Source organism: Cucurbita maxima, unplaced genomic scaffold (assembly GCF_002738345.1).
Source record: "Cucurbita maxima cultivar Rimu unplaced genomic scaffold, Cmax_1.0 Cma_Scf00026, whole genome shotgun sequence".
Taxonomy (NCBI): domain Eukaryota; kingdom Viridiplantae; phylum Streptophyta; class Magnoliopsida; order Cucurbitales; family Cucurbitaceae; genus Cucurbita; species Cucurbita maxima.
The window spans coordinates 3,421,152-3,443,288 of NW_019272042.1; the positions used below are offsets into that span (position 1 = coordinate 3,421,152).

The 22,137-nt window shown below is 34.5% G+C and overlaps 1 protein-coding gene across 4 annotated transcripts; it reads left to right on the top strand.

Annotated features, from left to right (window-relative positions):
- Positions 1-9,868: 9,868 nt before the first annotated feature.
- LOC111499235 (CDPK-related kinase 3) lies at positions 9,869-21,857 on the top strand. Of its 4 annotated transcripts, none has more exons than XM_023150775.1 (12): positions 9,869-10,337; positions 10,507-11,175; positions 13,072-13,202; positions 15,172-15,213; positions 15,289-15,397; positions 15,819-15,897; positions 19,470-19,766; positions 20,349-20,458; positions 20,737-20,844; positions 20,948-21,010; positions 21,289-21,456; positions 21,560-21,857. In XM_023150775.1, the coding sequence occupies exons 2-12, from the start codon at positions 10,588-10,590 to the stop codon at positions 21,692-21,694; spliced, it is 1,830 nt and encodes a 609-aa protein (XP_023006543.1). In that variant the 5' UTR covers positions 9,869-10,337; positions 10,507-10,587; the 3' UTR covers positions 21,695-21,857. The 4 variants fall into 4 exon arrangements, with proteins under 4 accessions (XP_023006543.1, XP_023006542.1, XP_023006544.1 ...); XM_023150774.1 differs by having other exon boundaries at positions 9,869-10,331; XM_023150776.1 differs by lacking the exon at positions 9,869-10,337 and having other exon boundaries at positions 10,908-11,175; positions 13,059-13,202.
- Positions 21,858-22,137: the final 280 nt, after the last annotated feature.

A 22,137-nucleotide genomic window follows, 5' to 3' on the forward strand; every position in this document is an offset into this window, starting at 1 on the left:
TTTGCTTTCCCAACAAACAATCTTAGCATAATAAAATAGAACATACAAGTTCGGGAAAGCCATGAACTATCTGCTTCTGTTTTAGAGGTTTGAGGCCTCAAAACTGAGGTGACCATACCGGTAGTGCCAGAGATTCTCCCAATTGTGTGCGTGTGAAAACATTGATACTTCTAAGATTGAATCTTGGCGAGAAGGATAAACATCCTTTTTATAGACATGTTTGTCTCAATGATAAGACCTCTCTCACGGTGATACACCTTACACCTATTTTCACGAAATATGATAGTCAAGCCTTTCTCCTTCCGTTAATCAATGCTCAAAGAGGTTATTTTCAATTCAGGAACATAAATATACCTTTGTGATAACCTGGGAGACGTTATAACTTGGATCTGAATGCATTCTTTTCTTGTCACACGAATGTTGAAGTTGTCACCTAGCTTTACAAACTTACGAAAGTCTTCATCTAGTTCTGAAAAGAATTTTTTATATCTGCACATGTGGTTATTGCAACCTGAATTTATGAACCATGCAGTTTGGTCTATTGCTTTTTCAACATATGCCATAAAAAGCAATACTTTTGTAGACAAACAACTTGTTGAGTCCTCCTTTTGTTCTACAATCTCTTAAACATATGCTATGAGAAGCAGCGGAGCGGTTCATAACTCTTTCAGCAAAATGAGCTTGTGATTTCTTTCCCTCATTCTTCTTGAGACATTCATACTAAGAATGACCAAGGTCATGACAATAAAAACACTCAACAAGAATGTTGTTAAAACTTGGTGTGTCACGTCCTACCTCGAGATGTGTCACCTCCACGATTTGTTCTCCCTGTACTATTGTCAAGAGCGATCTTCAATGTCTACTCTTCCACAATATGTCATTGCATACGATTTTCATGAACCAATAGACTACTCTGCAATTCATCAAAGGTCATGATGTCCAAATGGTTAGATTCTTCAATGGAACAAGCCAAGTAATCAAACTTTGAAGTCATGGAGCGAAAGATTTTCTCAATAATTCTAACATCACTCATCTTTTCAGCATGAAATGCATTTTATTAGCAATTTTGAGAGTACGAGAAAAGAAATCAGAAACAACCTCACCTTCCTTCATATAAAGGGTCTCAAAATCCTTGAGGAAAGCATGTAGTTGCGCTCGTTCCAACTTTGTATTTCCTTGAAATATTTTCTTCATTGAATCCCAAATTTCTTTCAAAGCTTCTTTATCCAAAATAGTCTCCAGAATTGAGTGATAGATGGCCTGGAAAAGGTAGTTCTAAGCTCTTAAGTCATTCAATTTCTGATCTACTACCTCCTTCTTCTCTTCATCTGAGTAATCAACATCATCTGCTACACCAGAAATCCCAGACTCAACTACTAGCCAATATTCTTTAGAGCGAAGAAAGTTCTCCACTAACATGCTTCAATGAGTTGCAGCTGAAAGTGATAAGGCTCTGATACTAAATGATAAATTTAATGCAGAATTAGAAGAAAAGTTTGTAGAAGAAAGGAAATTCAGTTCTTTATTATGTGAAAAATGACTATATTTATAGTTAGTACAATGCTTAACAAAAAAAGAAAAATAAAATCCTAACGGAAAGCAGAATATCATGCCAAAACAAAGATTGCAGCATAAGACCAGTAGCAGTGACCTGATATTCAAGATTACTAAAACATAAAAATAGCAACTAAAACTTTTGCAACATTCCCTCCCTTAAACTGATGATGTAGTCTTTAAATTAAACTTGAGGATCTTGACAAACACCAAGCAACATGCATAGTTTCTCAAACACAACTCGAGTCAAAGACTTTGTCATGATATCAGCCACTTGCTATTTAGTGTGATAGTGTTGAAATATCATAGTTCCATCTTTACTTAAATCACGGAGGAAGTGGAAACGAACATCAATGTATTTGTTTCGACCATGCAAGACTAGATTTCTGGTCAGCTTAATAGTGGACCTATTATCACAGTACACTATTGTAGCTTCAACTGGGATATGATCGAGTTTTTCCAGCATCCTTCTCAACCATATGGCTTGACAAGCACAAGCTGCAGCACCAATGAATTCAGCTTCAGTAGTGGAGAATGTGACTACGAGTTGCTTCTTTGATGACCATGAAATAGCTCTTGAACTTAGCAAAAAAATGAATAACCTGATATACTTTTTCTATCCTTTAAATCTCCTACATAATCATTGTTAGTGTAGGTAGTAAGTTCAATATTACCATCTTGCCTGTAGAAAAAATTCATATGTGAGTGTCTCTTTTATGTAACGAAACACCCTTTTAATGGCTTGAAATGGATTTTTGTAGGCTTAGCCAAGTACCTACAAAGAAAACTAATAGAAAACATGATGTCAGGTCTGGTAGATGTTAAGTACATTAAGCTTCCTACCATTTGCATGTACAAGATGTTAAGTATAGTATTGCAGTTGCCCATATTAAATCGTTCCAATACCTCCAAGACATACTTCTTTTCACAAATGAAAATACCATAAGCTCGTTGTGACACTTCTAAGCCAAGAAAATATCGCATTCGTCCAAGATTAGTCATATCAAATGCCTTCATCATTGATTCCTTAAAAGAACTCAACAAAGCCTCATCGTTTCAAGTAAATATGAGGTCATCTACATAAAGACATACGAGCAAGAAAGTACCTTGTAATGACTTCTTGAAAAACAGAGTATGTTCATAAAGACACTTTTCAAAGCCTTCCTTTAGAAAATAAGTTTCAATACGGTTGTACCACCCATGTGGAGCTTTCTTCAAACCCTTTTCAAGAAAGTACATCGTTTCAAGTAAAGCCTTTTTCAAGTGATATACTTTATTCTATTCTCTCTTGATCACATAACCAAGAGGTTGTGCCACATAAACCTCCTCATCCAACTCTCCATGAAGAAATGTTGATTTAACATTCAATTGAAACACAATTCACATCTTTTGAGCCGCTAGAGCAAGTATCAATTGTATAGTATTCATACAAGCTATAGGGGCAAAGCCCTTCTGTGTAGTCCACGCCATGCTGCTATGTGTATCCTTTAGTGTATAGTATACTTTGTTCAAGGGGAGGATTGTTGAGAGGGAGTCCCATATTGGCTAATTTAGAAAATGATCAAGAATTTATAAGTAAGGAAATACATCTCCATTTGTATGAAACCTTTTAGGGAAGTCCAAACCAAACCCATGAGAGTTTATGCTCAAAGTGGACAATATCATACCATTGTGGAGATCTGTGATTTCATGTAAGATCTCACATCGGTCTTTTCTCTCTTCTTGAGGCCTTCCGTCTTTGTTTTCTCTTCACCCCTGAAAATCATTATAGAAAGACATCGTTAGCTTTACCGTGGTCTGTTCCAAGTCGTCGATCTCCACTTAAGCAGTGTGCGTTGTCCATTACGGTATTGGATCGAATCTCTCTGTCTTGCCCATGTTGTGCTCCAAAAAAGGTTTTCGTCGAATTTCCTTCTCTCTATACTCTATTACTCTCAAATAGCAGAAGGCGTTCAGTTGGTTGGAGGGTTGAGGGAGCGTGGTCTTTGTAGGTGTCATGGATTGGTTGAAAATAAGAGAACTTCGGTGCCTTGCCGAAATTCTTGAGTTTTCTGGTGATTACACATATATTTTTCTTTGCACCGTTTCACATTCATTTATGCTGGCTCTAGGGTAATCACTTTTAACCAAGTCAATTCCATTTATCAAAACACACCCCTGTCTATTTAGCTCAACCATGAATCACTATAACTATGTCATCGAGGCATACGTACATGGTTAACTCAAGGACATGTCTTTAATATCACTTTTTAGGGGCACTAAAACCATCCATATCCATAATCATAAATTTGGCTTTACTTTTAGTTTCACCCAAAATATCTCATACTAACGGAGATAATGTCCATCACTTATTTACCCATGATCTTCTTTTTTCCTAGCAAATGTGCGATTTAATTACAATCCAATAATATTCGTATAAAGTAGAAGGTCTTATATCATCACTTATATTTGTTGGAGAGAAATTCCAAAAAACGGAATGAAAACTTCTTCCTCTCCGTTTTCTCGTCAAAATCAAGAATGTGTTCTCATCTACGATTGTTTATGATTCCTTAACTAAACCTATAAAACTAATCAAAACGAATCTAATCAAGCAAGAAACATTAAAAATTTAATCAAAGAAATTTCCATAAAATCTGAAAGTTACGGTTTAAAACTCTAGTGGATTCACTACATTTATTTTCTAATGTTGGCTCACAAACTCTCACGAATGAAAATCCTCATAAATATTCACGAACTTCTACTATGGATATATTTTATTCATGTATTTTCATTAGAATTACTTCTTCACTTCATTTATCATTAACGATAAATTTGGATTATTTTAGTTCTACCAATCTAATTCTAGAAAAACATATTAACCCATCCATCTATAAAATTTTCATTTATTTGAATGGGATATTGAATTTTTTGAATTGATATTAAAGCATTACAAAAAAAAATGCAAATGTAAGAGGGAAGTTACAAACGTAATGACATTTATATTTTAGCCTCTCTCCTATGTAGAATTAAATCTTTATCCAAAGCTCTTTGTAAATTATTTATGTTACACTTACATTTTCTTGATTGAAATGTTTCTATAAATAGCTACTTACAAAAATAGTTTTCAATTCAACCCTGGCAAAAGAAACTAGCACACTTGGATCAATGGTGGTCCTCTTGTTAGTAGTAAATTTGCAAGGCTTTGTTCGAGTTACACGGGCAGATCATGACTACAATTCCCCGATATGGGATAGGTGGTTAGACGAAGATAGAGCTTACTATTTAAGACCGTGCTTGAATCTAATGAAGAGTGCGAAATGTCAAGTGCAGCTCTATAATAATTACTTCAATCTTAGTAAAGAAGAATTGGACTTGAATTGTTGCGTTTTCGTCAAAGTCATGGGAAAGAAGTGTACTCTTAACTTTGCCGGTTGGTACAATTATCCAATTTTTGAACTTTATAAGCCTAATCCTATAAAACTCTACAAAAGATGTATTGCAAGGGTTTCTTCGTCCATCCCATCTATGCCACTGTAATCTTGAAATTATAGATTAATAAACTTGATAACCTTAAAAGGTTTCTATGTCTTGTCTTTAATTCTATTTATATAGAATATGAGATCAAATGAAAATCATAAATAATGCTTACATTGATAAATTTAATGAATTTTCAAACCTTATAAAAATTATATAACTAAGTAAAATTTCTACCGCCTTAGATCGTATATGCTTATGTCATTTTAAAGTACAAGGACATCACCATATGCATGTCACAAACTCATAGATTTCAAGTATGACAGTCAAACCTTCATAAATAATGTACCGAATTTGCAAACAGATATAAGAAAGGTCTAGATAACTTCATAATGAATTATTAGGAAGATGAAATACAAATAAAACTTGTCGACGGTCTATCGTGACAATAAACAACCCCTTCCATCACAATCTTTATACGCGTTTTTCCTTACCTAAATATATTTTTCTAAAAGTTGTGTATTGAAAATACCCGACAAGCGTTTATGTGTACCTATTTTGTCTCTAATCTTTCATCCTTCTTTTTTTTTTTTTAGTATTGTCATAAAGGTAGCCTCTTCAAACAATTACATCATATTCCTTAACCCTTTCATCTTCATGCAGGTAAACAAAATTAATAATATTACTTAATCCTACATTATATTACTTCATTTAATGTCCAAAATTAAAATTACATTTTTTTTTTTTTTTTTTGTTAAAGAGTATGTTAGAGACCACGAATGTTTCACATGTCTGATTAGCTCAACCACATCTCGGCGGTATCATTACAATTAAGTTAGGAGCATGATTCTAATACCAATGGGCAGGGACAATGACCCTCTAGATATCTAAACAATAGTACGATATCGTCTACTTTAGATACAAACTCTCTTAATTTTATTTTTTAAATCATCCAAATTGCCTCATATTTATGGACATATTATTCCTAACCTATATATTCGTGATCTTCTCTATCATAACCAAATGTTGGACTTTGGTCGCTCTTTTTTAATTTTTCTACCCAACAAAAGACAACCAAATGTTTCCTCAAAATATCCATTCATTTGTATTTACTCTCGAGTAATCACTTTTAACCAGGTCCATTCTCTTCACTAGAACACACCCCAGTCTATAACTATGTCACCAATGCACACGGACATAGCTAAGTCAGTGACATGTCTTTGATACCACTTTTTAGGGATATTAAAACCATCCATATCCATAATCATATTTTGGTAGGTTGGCCTACAAGAGATCCCACATAAGTCTTGTGAGGAACTTAGCGGAGATTCAAGCTAGAAATCAGAGTTTCAAGAAGTTCCAAAATTTGATAAGAACATATAAGCTCAGAAGTTCAAATATGACTAAAGTATGAAATGATGTATCATTAAATGTTTGAGGCTCGTTTATGCTAATAATATTAACTCTGGTGCCACATACATTAACTTAAATTATGTATTTAGTTTAGTAATATAACACCATTTCAACTTCGTAAGATATTAATTTCGATTTAATTATTTTCTATTTTTTTAATATAATAAACGAGATATGAAAATTTGAACTCGATGAACTAAAAATTGGATCAACTCAACTTAATTCATTCGTTTTGGATTGAATTTTAATAAATAAAAATTTTATAGAATTAGTTAGTAAATTGAGTTTAAAAAATATTTGAAATTTTATAATAATATTGGGTATTCTTGTACTAACGTACAAATTTCAAAATTAAAAATTAAAAAAAGTTTCCCGAAAATAAATTATTTATTTTATAAATAGAAAAACCAAATCTTTATCAATATAATCATAAATTTTATATATAAACTCAATGAGGCATGTATTTTATTCAACAAAAATAATATTTATAATGTTTTTTATTTTTATTTTTTGGCGCTTTTATTTGCATTCTAATTAAGATGAATGGGAAACCTTCAACTATAATAACAAGTATTTAAATTTCAACTTATATGTTTGTTTTTTTCAGAATAAAAATAAATGAAAAGGGTTATTTTAGTAATTTCATAGAGAAAAACATCACTATAAAATTAATTAATTAATTAATTAATAGTGCACGAACCATAACATAATATAATATAATATAATATATCCAAACATGGTTAAAACATAATTGGAATAAACGCCTCCCTCTTTGAAATTGGACCGTTAAGATTTATTATGTAAAAGACTTGATAAAAAATTATTTTTCAAACGTATCAAGTTTTAAAATGAAGTGAATTCGTAGTAGTTCTATAAAAGTTAAGTTACCATGTGTCTCTGTCACCATGTTTTAGTCAACTAACATGGTTCTATGATTCTAAACGAGCGCTTGTAAGGCATTGCTCCCTCTTAAGACCGTAACTCCCTGTTCTTATTTGCTTTATCTAAGCTCTCATCGACTCTTGATGAATAATGCTCGTCTACTCACCTCCCTGTGGGTGAGTGAGTTCTTGACTAAGGAATAGTTGGAGATTTTTTGATCGTACCCACATGATTTCTATCTATGGCACACTATATTTCAGGGCAGGACCCTACTACAACAGCTCCTAAAGGACTACTATAAACAATTCTAGACTCTCACCCTTATGATAGGTTCACTAATAGAAACTACTAGTTTGATTACTAGTCCCCACATCGTCATAAAACTTGTGGGGGGTGACCTCCATGACTATCATCACTATACATACACGAGTTCACGATTAAGAGTGACTTGTGAGCCCTCTAATTGTCTACTAATCACAGGCTATTTAGACAAGGCTGCACTTTTGGTATAACTTATATTCACGGTTGAAATTTAGACTTTTGAATTTGTTTGTGGTAGTTTAGTCTTTGTGCCCCTTGTGTGTATGTTGAAAGATCCCTCATATCTATATTATTCTTACAAATCTCGAGGCGCCCCTTGGATTACCTAGCCCTTAGAAATTAAGCGAACGCCTCAAATGTATTCTTTGATTTTGTAGGTCCAAACCTTGGGTCACAACTGCTCACTACCCTAACGTGCATTCATGAACTTAAGTTTATGGGTAGTCAAGGATAGCCAACGAGATTGCATGCATAGTGTCACAACCTAACAAATAAGACCTTAACACTTAGCCTCTACGCTTTCTATTCATACTTGGGCACCTCGCCATAGTATGATATGTCAATAGACATTATATTTATTAGACATATTTATATTTCAAGAAATATTAAATCTAAATAGAAAGATTAAAAAATTTATTAAATAATAAATTTTAATAATGTTTAAAGCCTAAATGGATTATTAGACTAATTATAAATATGAACTTAGTTTTTTTAGGATAATGAACAATTGTATTCATTTGTGTTGGGATACTTCCTCCTTAGGATGAGTATGGAAGCATACATTATGAAATGGAAATAATCATCATGTTTATCATGATGCTACAATGGTCGTTATTCTCTCCAGGTGTCTGGCAACAACACCAGAGAAGTTAGCACGAGCAATAGACCCAAGGGGTGTGCGAGCCCGCTTGGTGGGTTCATGCTCGCACGTATGGGGTAGTGTGACTGGAGAGCTGCCTAAGAGAAGACGATTTTAAATTATAGGTTTCATTCATGTTGCATGTGTTTGCATCCCCAACTAGTGGAGTCACTTACTAAATATTTTTTAAAATACTGAAGCCTTATACTATTTTTATACTTCAGGCAAAGGGAAGACACCTGTGTACGGTTGACGGTAGCCTTGCGTTGAAGACCATGAAACATGTATTAGGGTAGTTGCATTTTATTTTCGTAGACCTTAGTTTAGAACTTAGTTTAGAATAGAGTATCGTTTTCAATCTTTTTTATTTATTTATTTATATTTCACATTGATTATATTTTGTTGCTTTTTTTAAACCTTTTTAATGCAAACCTATAAGTCCATGACATCATTTCGAGAATGATTTTAAATGAATGTTTCCGCATAAAAAAGTTACCTCATGCATAAAATAGTGACTCTATTTCAATAGAAAATTAGGATAGACGTGAGAAAAAGAAAAGAAACTTTGAAAACAACATTAAAGAAGACATTGTAAATGGACGGTTGCAAGAAAGCTTCTACTCCGAATAACATACAACAATTGGTTGGAAGATATTTGATGATTATTCCGTCTCCCCTATAGTATATTTTAAAACAAACAAGGAATCATACAATAATAATATAACATGAAAAATAAAAGCCGTTATAAAAATAACTAACGTTGAGAATAGTTCAGGCACGAGACTACAAAATTTATGGTCTTAACAAGCATATCCAAGACATTGAACGAACATACATTTTTCTTAATGATAATAACAAAAATAAATTTATCAAATAAGTGCAGACTAAATTAATAAATATAATTTTGAACGTGAAAAGAATCCTAAATTTTCAAAAGTTTCAATAATACACTGAAAAAATATCCTTAACTTCCAAAAGTGTTTAAAAAATACTTATTGACTTTTCAAAAATTTAATTAAGACTTTTTTAGAAAATTTAAAAATACTTTTAATGCTATTATAACGTTTTAAAAATACTCATAAACTTTTCAAACTAACATTAAAACGTTTGTAAATAATTTATTACGTTTTTCATCCATATATTGATATTAATTTTTTTTTTATTTTTTTAATAAAGTTAGAGAATGGAAATGCTATTTTAAAAATTTTATGAGTATTTTTTTTAAATATAGTATTAACAAAAATACTATATTTTCATCCAAATTTAAGAAAGTATTTTTTTAAATTTGTTTCTAAGTTTAAATTATTTTTAAGAAAACGTTCGAATTTCAAAAATATTTTTACTAATTTACTCATAAAAGTATTTACAATATTAAAAAAAAAAGAATCGGAGTTGTACGGTCCTTTTGATGGCAGCAAATTCAGTTTCGAATTTGCGTGTAGTTACAGTACAATCGTGATCACCAAAAGCCCGTTCCACATCAGCCCACGTGGCATATCATGGGTACTCCCGTAATTCCAACGCATCACATTCCACACGTGGAGACTATACAACGTGGAACAAAAAGAAGCTGCACAGCATCCAAATACTCCTCACCGCAGCTTACAAAAACCGAACTCATTACATTTACATTTAAACCAAATTAAGAAAAAGAGAAAAAATGCATATAAAACGCAAGAAAACTGGGAAAAGACAAAAAACGGAGAGAGAGCATCAATGTGGACCATAGCCCACGGAAACTACCATACACAGGAGTAGACCCGTCGGCGATCCAACGGCAACAATTGGCGGATCAAGATCCAGAGGACGCCATTAATGAATAGCTGATTCTTGATCGATGTTATTTTACGTAATCGTAATCCCTTCTCTTTCGCTTTCGTTTCTGTTTCTCTCTCTCTCTCTCTCTCTCTCTCTCTCTCTCACTGGAGCTTCAGTTGTTTCTCTTTCTATTTCTATATATTTCTCTGTTTCAAACTTCTGTTCTCTTTCATTCATTCTCTGGGCTGTGTAATGTTTTGAAGCAGATCGGTGTGGGGTTACAGGCCGTCGGATGTGCGGGCTTTGACTCGGCCGTGATCGAGTGAGCGACTGGGGGGAATTTACGGATGGGGCAGTGTTATGGCAAGACTATTCCGACTACTGACAATCACGTCGCTCCAACCACCATTACCACCACAGCGTCTCCGACTTCTGCTACTAGGTACGGTGGTGATCCGTCGCATTTCACCTCCGGGAGTGCAGGTGGCAATGGCATAGTAAATGTGAACACTACTTCGCCGGCAACACCGGCGAGGACTTCGTACCCCAGTCCATGGCCGAGCCCGTATCCTCACGGAGTTGGTGGTAGTCCTCTGCCTGTTGGTGTTTCGCCGTCGCCGGCTAGGGCTTCGACGCCGGGAAGGTTTTTCAAGAGGAAGTTTGCTCCGCCGTCGCCAGCCAAGCACATCAAGGCCTCGTTGGCGAAGCGGTTTGGGTATACGAAGCCCAAGGAGGGCCCAATTTCGGAGGAGAGGGGGACGGAGACGGAGCAGTTTTTGGATAAAAGCTTTGGATATGGGAGGAATTTTAGGTCCAAGTACGAGTTGGGGAAGGAGGTTGGGAAAGGTCATTTTGGTCACACTTGCTCTGCTAAGGGGAAGAAAGGTGAGCTCAAAGATAAACCTGTGGCCGTCAAGATCATCTCTAAAGCCAAGGTATTTAACAGTGATGTTACATGTTTTCTTTAAATTCCTTATTTCATTCACTTTGATTTGCTTTCTTACCTTGATTTTCCTGCTGTTTTCTGCATTATAGGATTGATTTTGAAGTAATTTTAAGCAACTTCTGTATCACTTGTTTCTGTTTCTGAATTGGGTATGGGTTCCGTCAATTATATATACCTATATGGTGTTTAGTTTTTTTGTGTTGGGTCCAAATGTACTTTCAATTCTGTAATCAGAAAGTTTTTCTCTCTCTGATTTCTTTATGCTTTGTGGTTGGTGGTGTTGGAGAGGGTGGAGGATTGCCATTGTGACCTATCTAGAATTTAATATGGTACAAGTTACTTGACAACCAAATATAGTAAATATAGTAGAGTCGAACAGTTGTATTCTAAGAATTGTCGAGGTGCGCATAAGGCTGTTCAGAATAGTCAAGGTGCGTACAGGGCTGTTTAGACAGACATGGATAAAAATGAAATTGGAGTTTGGATTTGTCATATGTGACATGCATATTTTTGCTAAGATTTTCTTTTCTGGACCAAACATGATCTCCTCTACTCCTTGATGGGTAGGCTATGTCCTGGATCTTTTAGATGGTGAGTAATCCACTGATTCTGTGCCCGTATTTCAAAGAAATCAAGTTTCACCTGGGCATTGACAAATTTAGTTGCCTATTCTCTATTTGACTTTATTTTTACCTCTTAGTCTCCAAAGATACAAATGTGTATCAAATTATTAGTGTACGATTTTGAGAATTTTGGGAGTTTGCACATTTCACGTAGGTTGATGGGTTTCTTGTGCCAATTGTGACAGTTAATACAATATGAGGCTTGTTACGTCGAATAAAAGAAAATGTTAGTTTCCTAAATGTTTGGAAGGGACCTTATTCATTGGTGGCCCTACAAGGGTCGAATAAAAGACTGGCTTTTCTAGATGGGGTTTTTCTTTACCAGTGTCCCAGGTTGTTCTTTGGTGGCCCTCGTCTTGGCCTTTTCTTATATAATCCTCGTTGCTTATCAAGAAAAGAAAAAGTTAAAAAAAGACACGAAAAATTCTGTCATCATAGTTTTGTGCTTGCGGAGTGTCCACAAAAATATTCTCTTGGTGACATTATGGCAATTACCGCAACCCCTTAAGTGAAGGTGGATGGCGTGCTAGGTGCGTTGGTGAGATTGCCTCCCTCTATGTTAATTCTTTTGACTGAGTTTCATTCTTGATGTTCTCTTATGATTAGCGATTGCACTGCATGGGCAGGTATTTAGTGTCCACTGTAAGAGACTGAGTGTCTGACTTTGCTTCGAGTACACTGATCATAAGCTCTTCCATTGTCTTTGAGTCTCTTTAATAGTCTCCTACATAGTCCATTAGTCCTGCATATATTTCCACTGAAAAATTGAAACATCCACAGCCAATGTTTGTACAGTTTTCAACATGGTATCACCGCCATATGCCATTAGGATCATTTTATTCAGCTTATAGGTGGTAGAATTATATATTCAACTTAATTTGCAGCATAGCTAGTTTGGATAAAGTCCTTTTGAATATTAAATTAACATGCGTTTTCATTTGCAAAGTTTGTTTGTGCTGAAGTTTCCACATGCATAATTGGCTACTTAGTGCAAGTTCTCCCGGGAGGAGGGTGCATTTGACCACCATATTTTATTATCTCTATTGAATCTTCCTTTAATTGAAGAAGTCCATCCTTTAATATTTATCTTTTCTAGCTGGTCCATTCTTTTCATTCTGTCTAAAAGTGAACCTAGAGCTCTCTGAACGCTACAAAATTGGGGATATTACTTCATCTATCAAATCTTTCTCTGCATGCAACTTTTTCTTCTGGTTCATTGATTGCATTTCCTATAATTGTGTCTCAAAAGATACATTTGGCAGATGACAACGGCAATTTCAATTGAAGATGTTCGGAGAGAGGTGAAAATTTTGAAGTCTTTATCTGGGCATAATCACCTTATAACATTTCTTGATGCATGTGAGGATGCCAATAACGTCTACATAGTCATGGAGTATGTCTTTCTTCTTTCTTCTTTTTCTTTTATCCTGGATCTGAAAAATGACACTATGACAATTCACCATATACACTACGTGATTAATGTCACAATTTTTATTTTAAGTTCTTGGATCTATCTGGCTATACAACATTGCATGCTTTCTCCTACCACAGGTCTTGATGAATTCAACTTGAAATTTGTGAATTTAGATTATCAACGTGCAATAAAGGAGGAATCATGTAGCGTTTTCTTTGTTATTAGTTACAGTTTAGTCTGAATTGAATGAGTTTGGACCGTCCTATATTGCAAATGAGCTACAGAATGATAAAACAAGGGTAAGATTGAGGGATTTAATATGGGAAAGGAATCTTGTCAGCTTTCTCACCTTCAGTTTGCTACCCTTTTTCTTCAAGTCAAGAAAGCTCCTTTGTTAATCTTAACGGCTTTTTGTCCTTTGAAGCTATCCCAGGTCTTAAGACTAACGAAGGGTAAAAGAAAATTGGTGACCCTTGGAAGGCTGTTAACCGACTGCCTTCTCCTTATCTAGTGCTCTCCCTTCGGGGGTAATCCGAAGTGTATATCTTTTTGGAATCCTGTGGAAAAAGTGAAAAAGGATTAGGGTTCTTGGAGGTCTTAAGTGGCATCTCTAGTTATTTCATGTCTTTATTTTGGATACCCGTTTTGGTTAGTAAGGTTAAAGGTATATTTTGTGGGGAGGGGTTGATCCTGTTTGTTGGGATTGGTCTCAAAACCATTGGCCTTGGATGGTTTAGTTATTGGGAATAATCTGAGAGATATTGAGATGTTATTGGCAAAATGGTTGTGGTGTTTTTTCTTGGAGCCATACTTAGGATTTTTTAGTAGATATTGTTTTCATCCTTTTGAGGGGTCCAGTGCATGGTTGTAAGGGCGTTGAGTAAAAGCCTTTGGCTAGTTTCTCAACTTTCTATTGATTTATGAAATGTCTTGTTGGAGACGGGTCTAACATTTATATTTTGGAGGATCAGTGGGCTTGGGTCTCTCTTTGTGCTTTATTTCCTCGTCTCCATCGCCTATCTGACCAGAAGTTTCGCTCAATGGCTTTTGTGTTGTTCTTTGGCCTTCTTTGCATTACGTGGATTTTCACGGGCTTTTGTCTGACAAAAAGACTAACGGAAGTGTCGGCCCAGCCTTTTGTTCTTTTTAACCTTCAGGCGTGCCTGAGGAGAAGAGATGTTAGAGTCTAGATTCCTACTCGTTTGAGGAGTTTCTCATATTGTTCTTTCTTTCATATTTCGATCCCCTGGTGCCAGGAAGAGTAAAATCCGCAAGTAGGACAAATGCTTTTGGCAAGTTTTGCATGAAAGATTTAATACCTTGGATATGATTCAGAGCCGGTGTCCTGTAGTGTTGAGCCCTCAATGGTGTGAATTTTTTGTGGGAGGCTTAACGATCATATTGATCATTTGCTGTGGAGGTGCCCGTTTGCTCATTCCCTTTGGAGAAAATGGTTGAGTACATTTGGCTGATGTTTGGATCATGGTCTGGAGTGCAGTTTCAAATCGAGGAGGTGCTCTTGAATACCCCCTTTTGGGATTAAGGAAGAGTTTTGTTGCAGTATTGTTTCTTTCTTGGGTGGGGGATTTGGCTTGAGAAGTGCAGCCCAATTTTTGGGATGGTCGAGAGATCTTGAGAGAAGATATGAGAGGTTGTTAGTATGTATAACTTGTCATTATCAGTGACTATTACCTTACCTTTTGTTACTATGAGCTTAGTTTAATCCTATTGGTCTGGAGTCTGTTTCTTTAGTTAGCGTTTGGGTTCCTTTTCTGTGAGCTTGTTTTTTTTGTATGTTCTTCTACATTCTTTCATTCCTCTTGATGAAAGCTTGGTTTCTTACCAAATAAAAAATAAAAACATAAAACATTTCAGGTTTTTTTTGGAGTTCAGTTTCTGCAGATATTTTAATTCAATTTGAAGTTATCCTGTATATCGTTACTTTTAGGTTATGTGAAGGTGGTGAACTTCTGGACAGAATCTTGTCAAGGTATTTTATTTGTACAACCACGTTATGTTATCATTGACTGATTTGATTTATACTAAAGTATTTCCCTCATTGTAGAGGAGGAAGATACACAGAGGAAGATGCCAAAAATATAGTCGTTCAGATTTTAAGTGTAGTTGCATTTTGTCATCTTCAAGGCGTTGTGCACCGCGACTTAAAGCCTGAGGTCTTTTCCTTTTTTATGTTGATTTGCGTCTTGATTTTCTGATAAAAATTTTAATTTTCTACCTTTTTTTTTTTCAAACAATCTTTTTTTTGCAATTAATTCTAGAAAGCTTCCGTCATAGTACCCTTTCCTCTCACTTTCTGGTTCTGTGCTGCGAGGATGAGTTGGTACTTTCCATGCAAGATCTAGGTTCTTAGCTTACAACTCTTGATATGACATCATTTCAAAGAAAGAAATCATATATGTGTGTGTTCCTGTGTTACTTTTACGTATAAATTTAACGTACTTTATTTCATGCAATTTAGAGAGAGCTTCTTGATGATTACCTCCCCGAAAGAAAAGAAAAAGGTTGTTTGTTCTAGTCATATTGTACCTTCCCTTTGTTTCATATGTTGTTTCCACTTTTCTCAATGCTCTGCAGAATTTCCTATTTACTTCTAAACGTGAAGATGCTGACATGAAGCTCATTGACTTTGGCCTTTCGGACTTTGTTAAACCAGGTAACAAATAGATCATCTAATTGTTTATTGTTTTTTTTTTTTTTATAAGAGATAATTTCTTTGATGATTGAAGTTTACAGAAAGGGATGGTAATATCCATGATTTACAAAAGATCTTCCCAATTTGCAAGGAGGAGATAACTATTGGAAGTGAAAATATTAGATAGCTTACACCAAGTTATAACTTGGTAAACAACATTGTTGAAAAGTTTTCTTTATTGTTGTTTTTAAAAGGATAGAAAACAAGCATTTATTAGAGAAAAAAGAGTGAAAAAAGTACTAATGGGCATACAAAATGACGAAAAGGCAGTCGAACAAGAGAAGCTAAGCTTAAAAAACTATCTAAGAGATAAAAAGAAAAGTCTTTATTCATGGATGTCCAAACAGAAACATGAAAGCTCACAAGAGACCAACTTGGCAACTCCCAAAATTCTTTTGTCCTCTCAGCGAAATGCCGCACGTATACTTGCGAGCCACAAAAATGCCCCTTCTCACGAAAGGTGATAAGATAAGGAACCACTACAAGAGGAGTAAGATTTGGATTATCTTGTTGATCGAATATCTCAAAGCAAGAACATTGTTTGAGATTCGAATCACTCCACAAGCAAGATCGATCATGTCTAGCTTGAATGATTCTTGTTGATCAAATATCTCAAACACTTGTTTGAGATTCGAATCACTCCACAAGCAAGATTGATCATGTCGAGCTTGAATGATTCTACATGCAACCTAAACTACATAGAATTGCAAATAAACTTAGCCATTGGCTAAAGAAAAGCATAAATGCTTCTTTTACTATATTTTCCAAGTCTCTTACAAATACAACACACATGGCTTTATATAGCCTCAAAATAAACCATCATGTAAGTGTAACCTAAAGTAAATTAAAAGTTTTAAAATACATTAATGAAATACAACAACTCTAAATTACTCTAAATTGTACTCCACTCAAAATTCAAAACATGAAACTTCATTCTTCCTCAATGTGACATGAATTTAAATATCTTTTGATAATTCCAACAATATTTTCTTCACATGTTCATTGAAGCATATTGTATGATTGATGTCTCTTGGTTCATATCATTCTCCACTTCTTCAAGAGGATTCGTCCTCGAATCTATTTGTGAAACTTTGCTGCAAGAAATAAGTTATGGAAATACGAAGGACCTCACAACACTCTCTCACGAGTATACACCCAAGGAATTTTAGGTCACTCTTTTTACACTCAGTTACACAAATGAAGCTCTCATTCTCACCTTTCAAAATTTGAAATAGAGTCACTCTTTTTACACTCAGTTACACAAATGAAGCTCTCATTCTCACCTTTCAAAATTTGAAATAGAAGATTTTGAATTCTGGGTCTATTAAAAACTAAAAAGATAAAAATAAATAAAAATCAAATTGAGAAAAAAAAAGGCAAAGAAAACATATATCCGATCTTGAGCCTGAAGCTTTGATACCAAATGATAAGATAAGGAACCACTACAAGGGGAGTTGGATTCGGATTACCTTGTTGATCGAATATCTCAAGGCAAGAACATTGTTTGAGATTTGAATCACTCCACAAGCAAGATCGATCATGTCTAGCTTGAATGATTCTTGTTGATCAAATATCTCAAACACTTGTTTGAGATTCGAATCACTCCACAAGCAAGATTGATCATGTCGAGCTTGAATGATTCTACATGCAACCTAAACTACATAGAATTGCAAATAAACTTAGCCATTGGCTAAAGAAAAGCACAAATGCTTTTTTTACTATATTTTCCAAGTCTCTTACAAATACAACACACATGGCTTTATATAGCCTCAAAATAAACCATCATGTAATTGTAACCTAAAGTAAATTAAAAGTCTTAAAATACATTAATGAAATACAACAACTCTAAATTACTCTAAATTGTACTCCACTCAAAATTCAAAACATGAAACTTCATTCTTCCTCAATGTGACATGAATTTAAATATCTTTTGATAATTCCAACAATATTTTCTTCACATGTTCATTGAAGCATATTGTATGATTGATGTCTCTTGGTTCATATCATTCTCCACTTCTTCAAGAGGATTCGTCCTCGAATCTATTTGTGAAACTTTGCTGCAAGAAATAAGTTATGGAAATACGAAGGACCTCACAACACTCTCTCACGAGTATACACCCAAGGAATTTTAGGTCACTCTTTTTACACTCAGTTACACAAATGAAGCTCTCATTCTCACCTTTCAAAATTTGAAATAGAGCAAAGATTTTGAATTCTGGGTCTATTAAAAACTAAAAAGATAAAAATAAATAAAAATCAAATTGAGAAAAAAAAAAGGGCAAAGAAAACATATATCCGATCTTGAGCCTGAAGCTTTGATACCAAATGATAAGATAAGGAACCACTACAAGGGGAGTAGGATTCAGATTACCTTGTTGATCGAATATCTCAAGGCAAGAACATTGTTTGAGATTTGAATCACTCCACAAGCAAGATCGATCATGTCTAGCTTGAATGATTCTTGTTGATCAAATATCTCAAACACTTGTTTTGAGATTCGAATCACTCCACAAGCAAGATTGATCATGTCGAGCTTGAATGATTCTACATGCAACCTAAACTACATAGAATTGCAATAAACTTAGTCATTGGCTAAAGAAAAGCACAAATGCTTTTTTTACTATATTTTCCAAGTCTCTTACAAATACAACACACATGGCTTTATATAGCCTCAAAATGAAACTACTAAAGGCATTCCAAGAGTTGTAACATTCATACTTAATGGCCTTAATTAACCATCATGTAATTGTAATCTAAAGTAAATTAAAAGTCTTAAAATACATTAATGAAATAAATATTTTTTTGATAATTTCAACAATATTTTCTTCACATGTTCATTGAAGCATATTGTATGATTGATGTCTTTTGGTTTATATCAAAAGGAGTGAAGAATCAACTACCTGTGCCCCACTAAATACTTTTCACAATAAAAGGAGAGATTAGTGAGGAATTTTTTCTCCATCCTTCCTTTTGCTAGAAGGGAAGTTCGTTCCTGGCAAGCGACAGTGTGTTTCATTTTCTATGTTTTGCTGTGAGATCTTCTGCCAAAACCTTTTTGAAACTATCCATTAAACCTCCTTTTACTTGATAGGAATTACTTAGGCTCTCTTTTTGTATACCTTTGTATTCTATCATTTGTTCTCCATGAAAGTTTTCTTTTTTACATATTTTTAATTTTTAATTACAGAATCTTACACTGCAACACTTCTGCCATGCTTTATTTATGAAATTTAGTTGTTTTTGAAAAGAAGAAACAAATGTTAAAGTATTTCCTCCTCGAAACTGAAAATTACTTGGTAAATAATCAAATTTTTTATGTTCTTTCTTGATGAAATTCCTTATCAGATATTTAAACAATTTTTATAGTGTAAATTCAAAAAATAGAAAACTGCACCAAGGAAATCCATAAATTATTGTGCTTGACTACTGCATCAGTACTGAATGCATAGGAACAGTAAGAATTTTTATTACATCATTAGATTGATTTATGTATCGGATGGTTCACTTCGTTCCTTTTTGTTATCCACATGCAGATGGGAGACTCAACGATATTGTTGGAAGTGCTTATTATGTTGCTCCTGAAGTGCTTCATAGATCTTACTCGTTGGAAGCAGATATATGGAGCATTGGGGTTATTACCTATATTTTATTATGTGGAAGTCGGCCATTTTGGGCTAGGACGGAATCAGGAATTTTCCGTGCAGTGTTAAGAGCAGATCCTAGTTTTGATGATTTACCGTGGTCTACAGTGTCTCCTGAGGCAAAAGACTTTGTTAAAAGGCTCCTCAACAAAGATTATAGAAAGAGAATGACTGCAGTCCAGGCGCTCTGTAAGTTTTTATTTTTTATGTCCTTGCTTCTTAGAGGCTATTGGAGGATAGACCAATGGGTTGAAAATTCGAATAATATCTGTATGTTTAAAGATTTCTTTTGTTGCTTTACTTTCCCTGTGATGGTGGACCACATTGAAACAGAAATGATCATTTTACTTCCATTGTTGCTTCAATATATTGCACCAAAAGAGAGAAGGAACTCACAAAAAAAAAAAAAAACAAAAAAACAAAAAAACAAAAAAACAAAAAACACAATAAATGACCCGACTTCGTGACTTGACAGGATTTAGAGGCAAATTTAGGTAGACCTCTAAGAGAAGGTTTCTAAATTCTTCTTTAAATTTATAAGTTGGCAGAACTTTTCACTTTTCTTCTTTCAGGTGGTTTAATTCTTCTAAATTTCTGCCAACTAGACTATGTAAGTTTAAATAATGAAAAAATATTAAAATATAAGGGAGTAATTGAAAAAAATACTGAAACATTAGAGACTAAAATATATATTTTTCACGTTTGAATTATGACATCTAGAACTTCTATACCAAGCTCTGGAAATCTTGAACAGACTTTTTCTCTTTGCAGCTCACCCATGGTTGCGGGATGGCAGTCGTCGTCTACCTTTAGATATATTGATCTATAAGTTGGTCAAGTTATACCTTCATGCTACTCCTTTCAGACGTGCCGCTATGAAGGTTAAAAAATTCTTCTCTTTTGGTTTTTTAGTTGTTGGTTGCTGAAAAATTGATATCCGTTGTATAAGCTTAAGGTCTACGCAATCATATCTTATTTTCATAATGAAACTTCTGTCTGGCTTGCCCTCTGTGGTCGCACTCTTGTTGTATGGGTTTGGAAAGATTTGTTTTCTGTAATTTAATAAGTTCAAAGTGATTCTTTTTAACAATTACGTAGATGTTTTCTATGTGGAACTATTGTTTTAAAATCCTCCTATCATGAAATCCTTCCATCTCAGGCTCTCTCGAAAGCTTTGACAGAAAACGAACTCTTTTATCTTAGAGCTCAGTTTGCGTTGTTGGAACCGAGTCAAGATGGGCGTGTTGGGCTTGATAACTTCAAAGTGGTCAGTGTTTCTCTTGACCCTGTTTTAGTTTTTATAGTGCAGGATCATACATTCGTTGCTCTCCTTCCCTATGTGTTTTGACTCGTAAATACCTATGCTCTAGGCTCTAATGCGGAATGCAACGGATGCTATGAGAGAGTCGAGGGTTCAGGAAATCGTAAATTTGGTATGCTTCTTTCCACCTGATAATTTTTTTCGTGCTAGATAGATAAATGCATTTATGGCTTGTATTTTTGGGTCTGCTGGTAGTTTTGAGATTCTAGGTCTTTGTTAAATTAATAATTTAATTAGTTGCATGTAACCTATCCAAGGCCATTACAAAAGATCAAACCCGACCACCACAGAATTTTAGGCAAAACTAGAAGATTGATAAGGGATAACAATGGAATAAGATGCTTAATTGTTGATGGTTGAAATAAGATGCTTTTTTATTTATTTTTCCAGCTTGAGCCCCTTGCCCTCAGAAGAATAGACTTTGAGGAGTTCTGTGGTGCTGCTATCAGTACGCATCAATTGGAAGCTCTTGACCGGTGGGAGCAGATAGCCTGTGTGGCCTTTGAGCATTTCGAGCGCGAGGGCAACCGGGTGATATCGGTTGAAGAATTAGCAAGGGTTCATTCAATGCTACTCTTTTAAAATCATGCATACATAAATCTGATGTGAACATGCTTTCTAAAGTCAAATGGTTGTTACAATGTTGTGTGTGTAAATGCAGGAATTAAACCTTGGTTCTTCAGCATACTCCATTCTTAAAGAGTGGATTCGCGGAGATGGAAAGCTTAGTTTTCTTGGGTATACAAAGTTTTTACATGGTGTCACCCTACGTAGCTCAAATACAAGACATAATTAGTCTTCTTTTTCTTCTTTTCTTACGGTCTTCATTCTATATTCAGTTTTAAATTGGCAAGTTCTACATTTTAGGGTTGCTGTAGATTGTTTTTTTTTTTTTTGTTGCCTCTTTTGAGGGGTGGAAATGTGTATAGAATCGGATGTTTTAGTGAAAAATTTTGTCTCATTATGTCATCTATCATCCAATTTTACACTCATTGTCTTGTCTAATAAGTTTGAGTTGAATAAATTACTAATGGGTACCTTTAGGAGAACGGTTAATAGAATCAGTAGAATACGTTGCAACTAGATTGTTAGTGGTTTTTAACTTGAGGAGAAAGTTTAGGAAACTAATTAGTGCTTTCTCGACTCTAAATATTTATTAGATGTATGATCTTTTCACAACAATAAAGAGAATTGAAATGCTCAAGGTTTCTCTATTCAAAACCTTTCTTTTCAAGTTCT

Coding starts and splice junctions, on each gene's coding strand:
- LOC111499235 (XM_023150775.1), top strand. CDS start 10,588: ATGGGGCAGTGTTATGGCAAGACTATTCCGACTACTGACAATCACGTC. Junction 15,398..15,818: donor ACCGCGACTTAAAGCCTGAG/GTCTTTTCCTTT, acceptor AATGCTCTGCAG/AATTTCCTATTTACTTCTAA. Junction 15,898..19,469: donor TTCGGACTTTGTTAAACCAG/GTAACAAATAGA, acceptor ATCCACATGCAG/ATGGGAGACTCAACGATATT.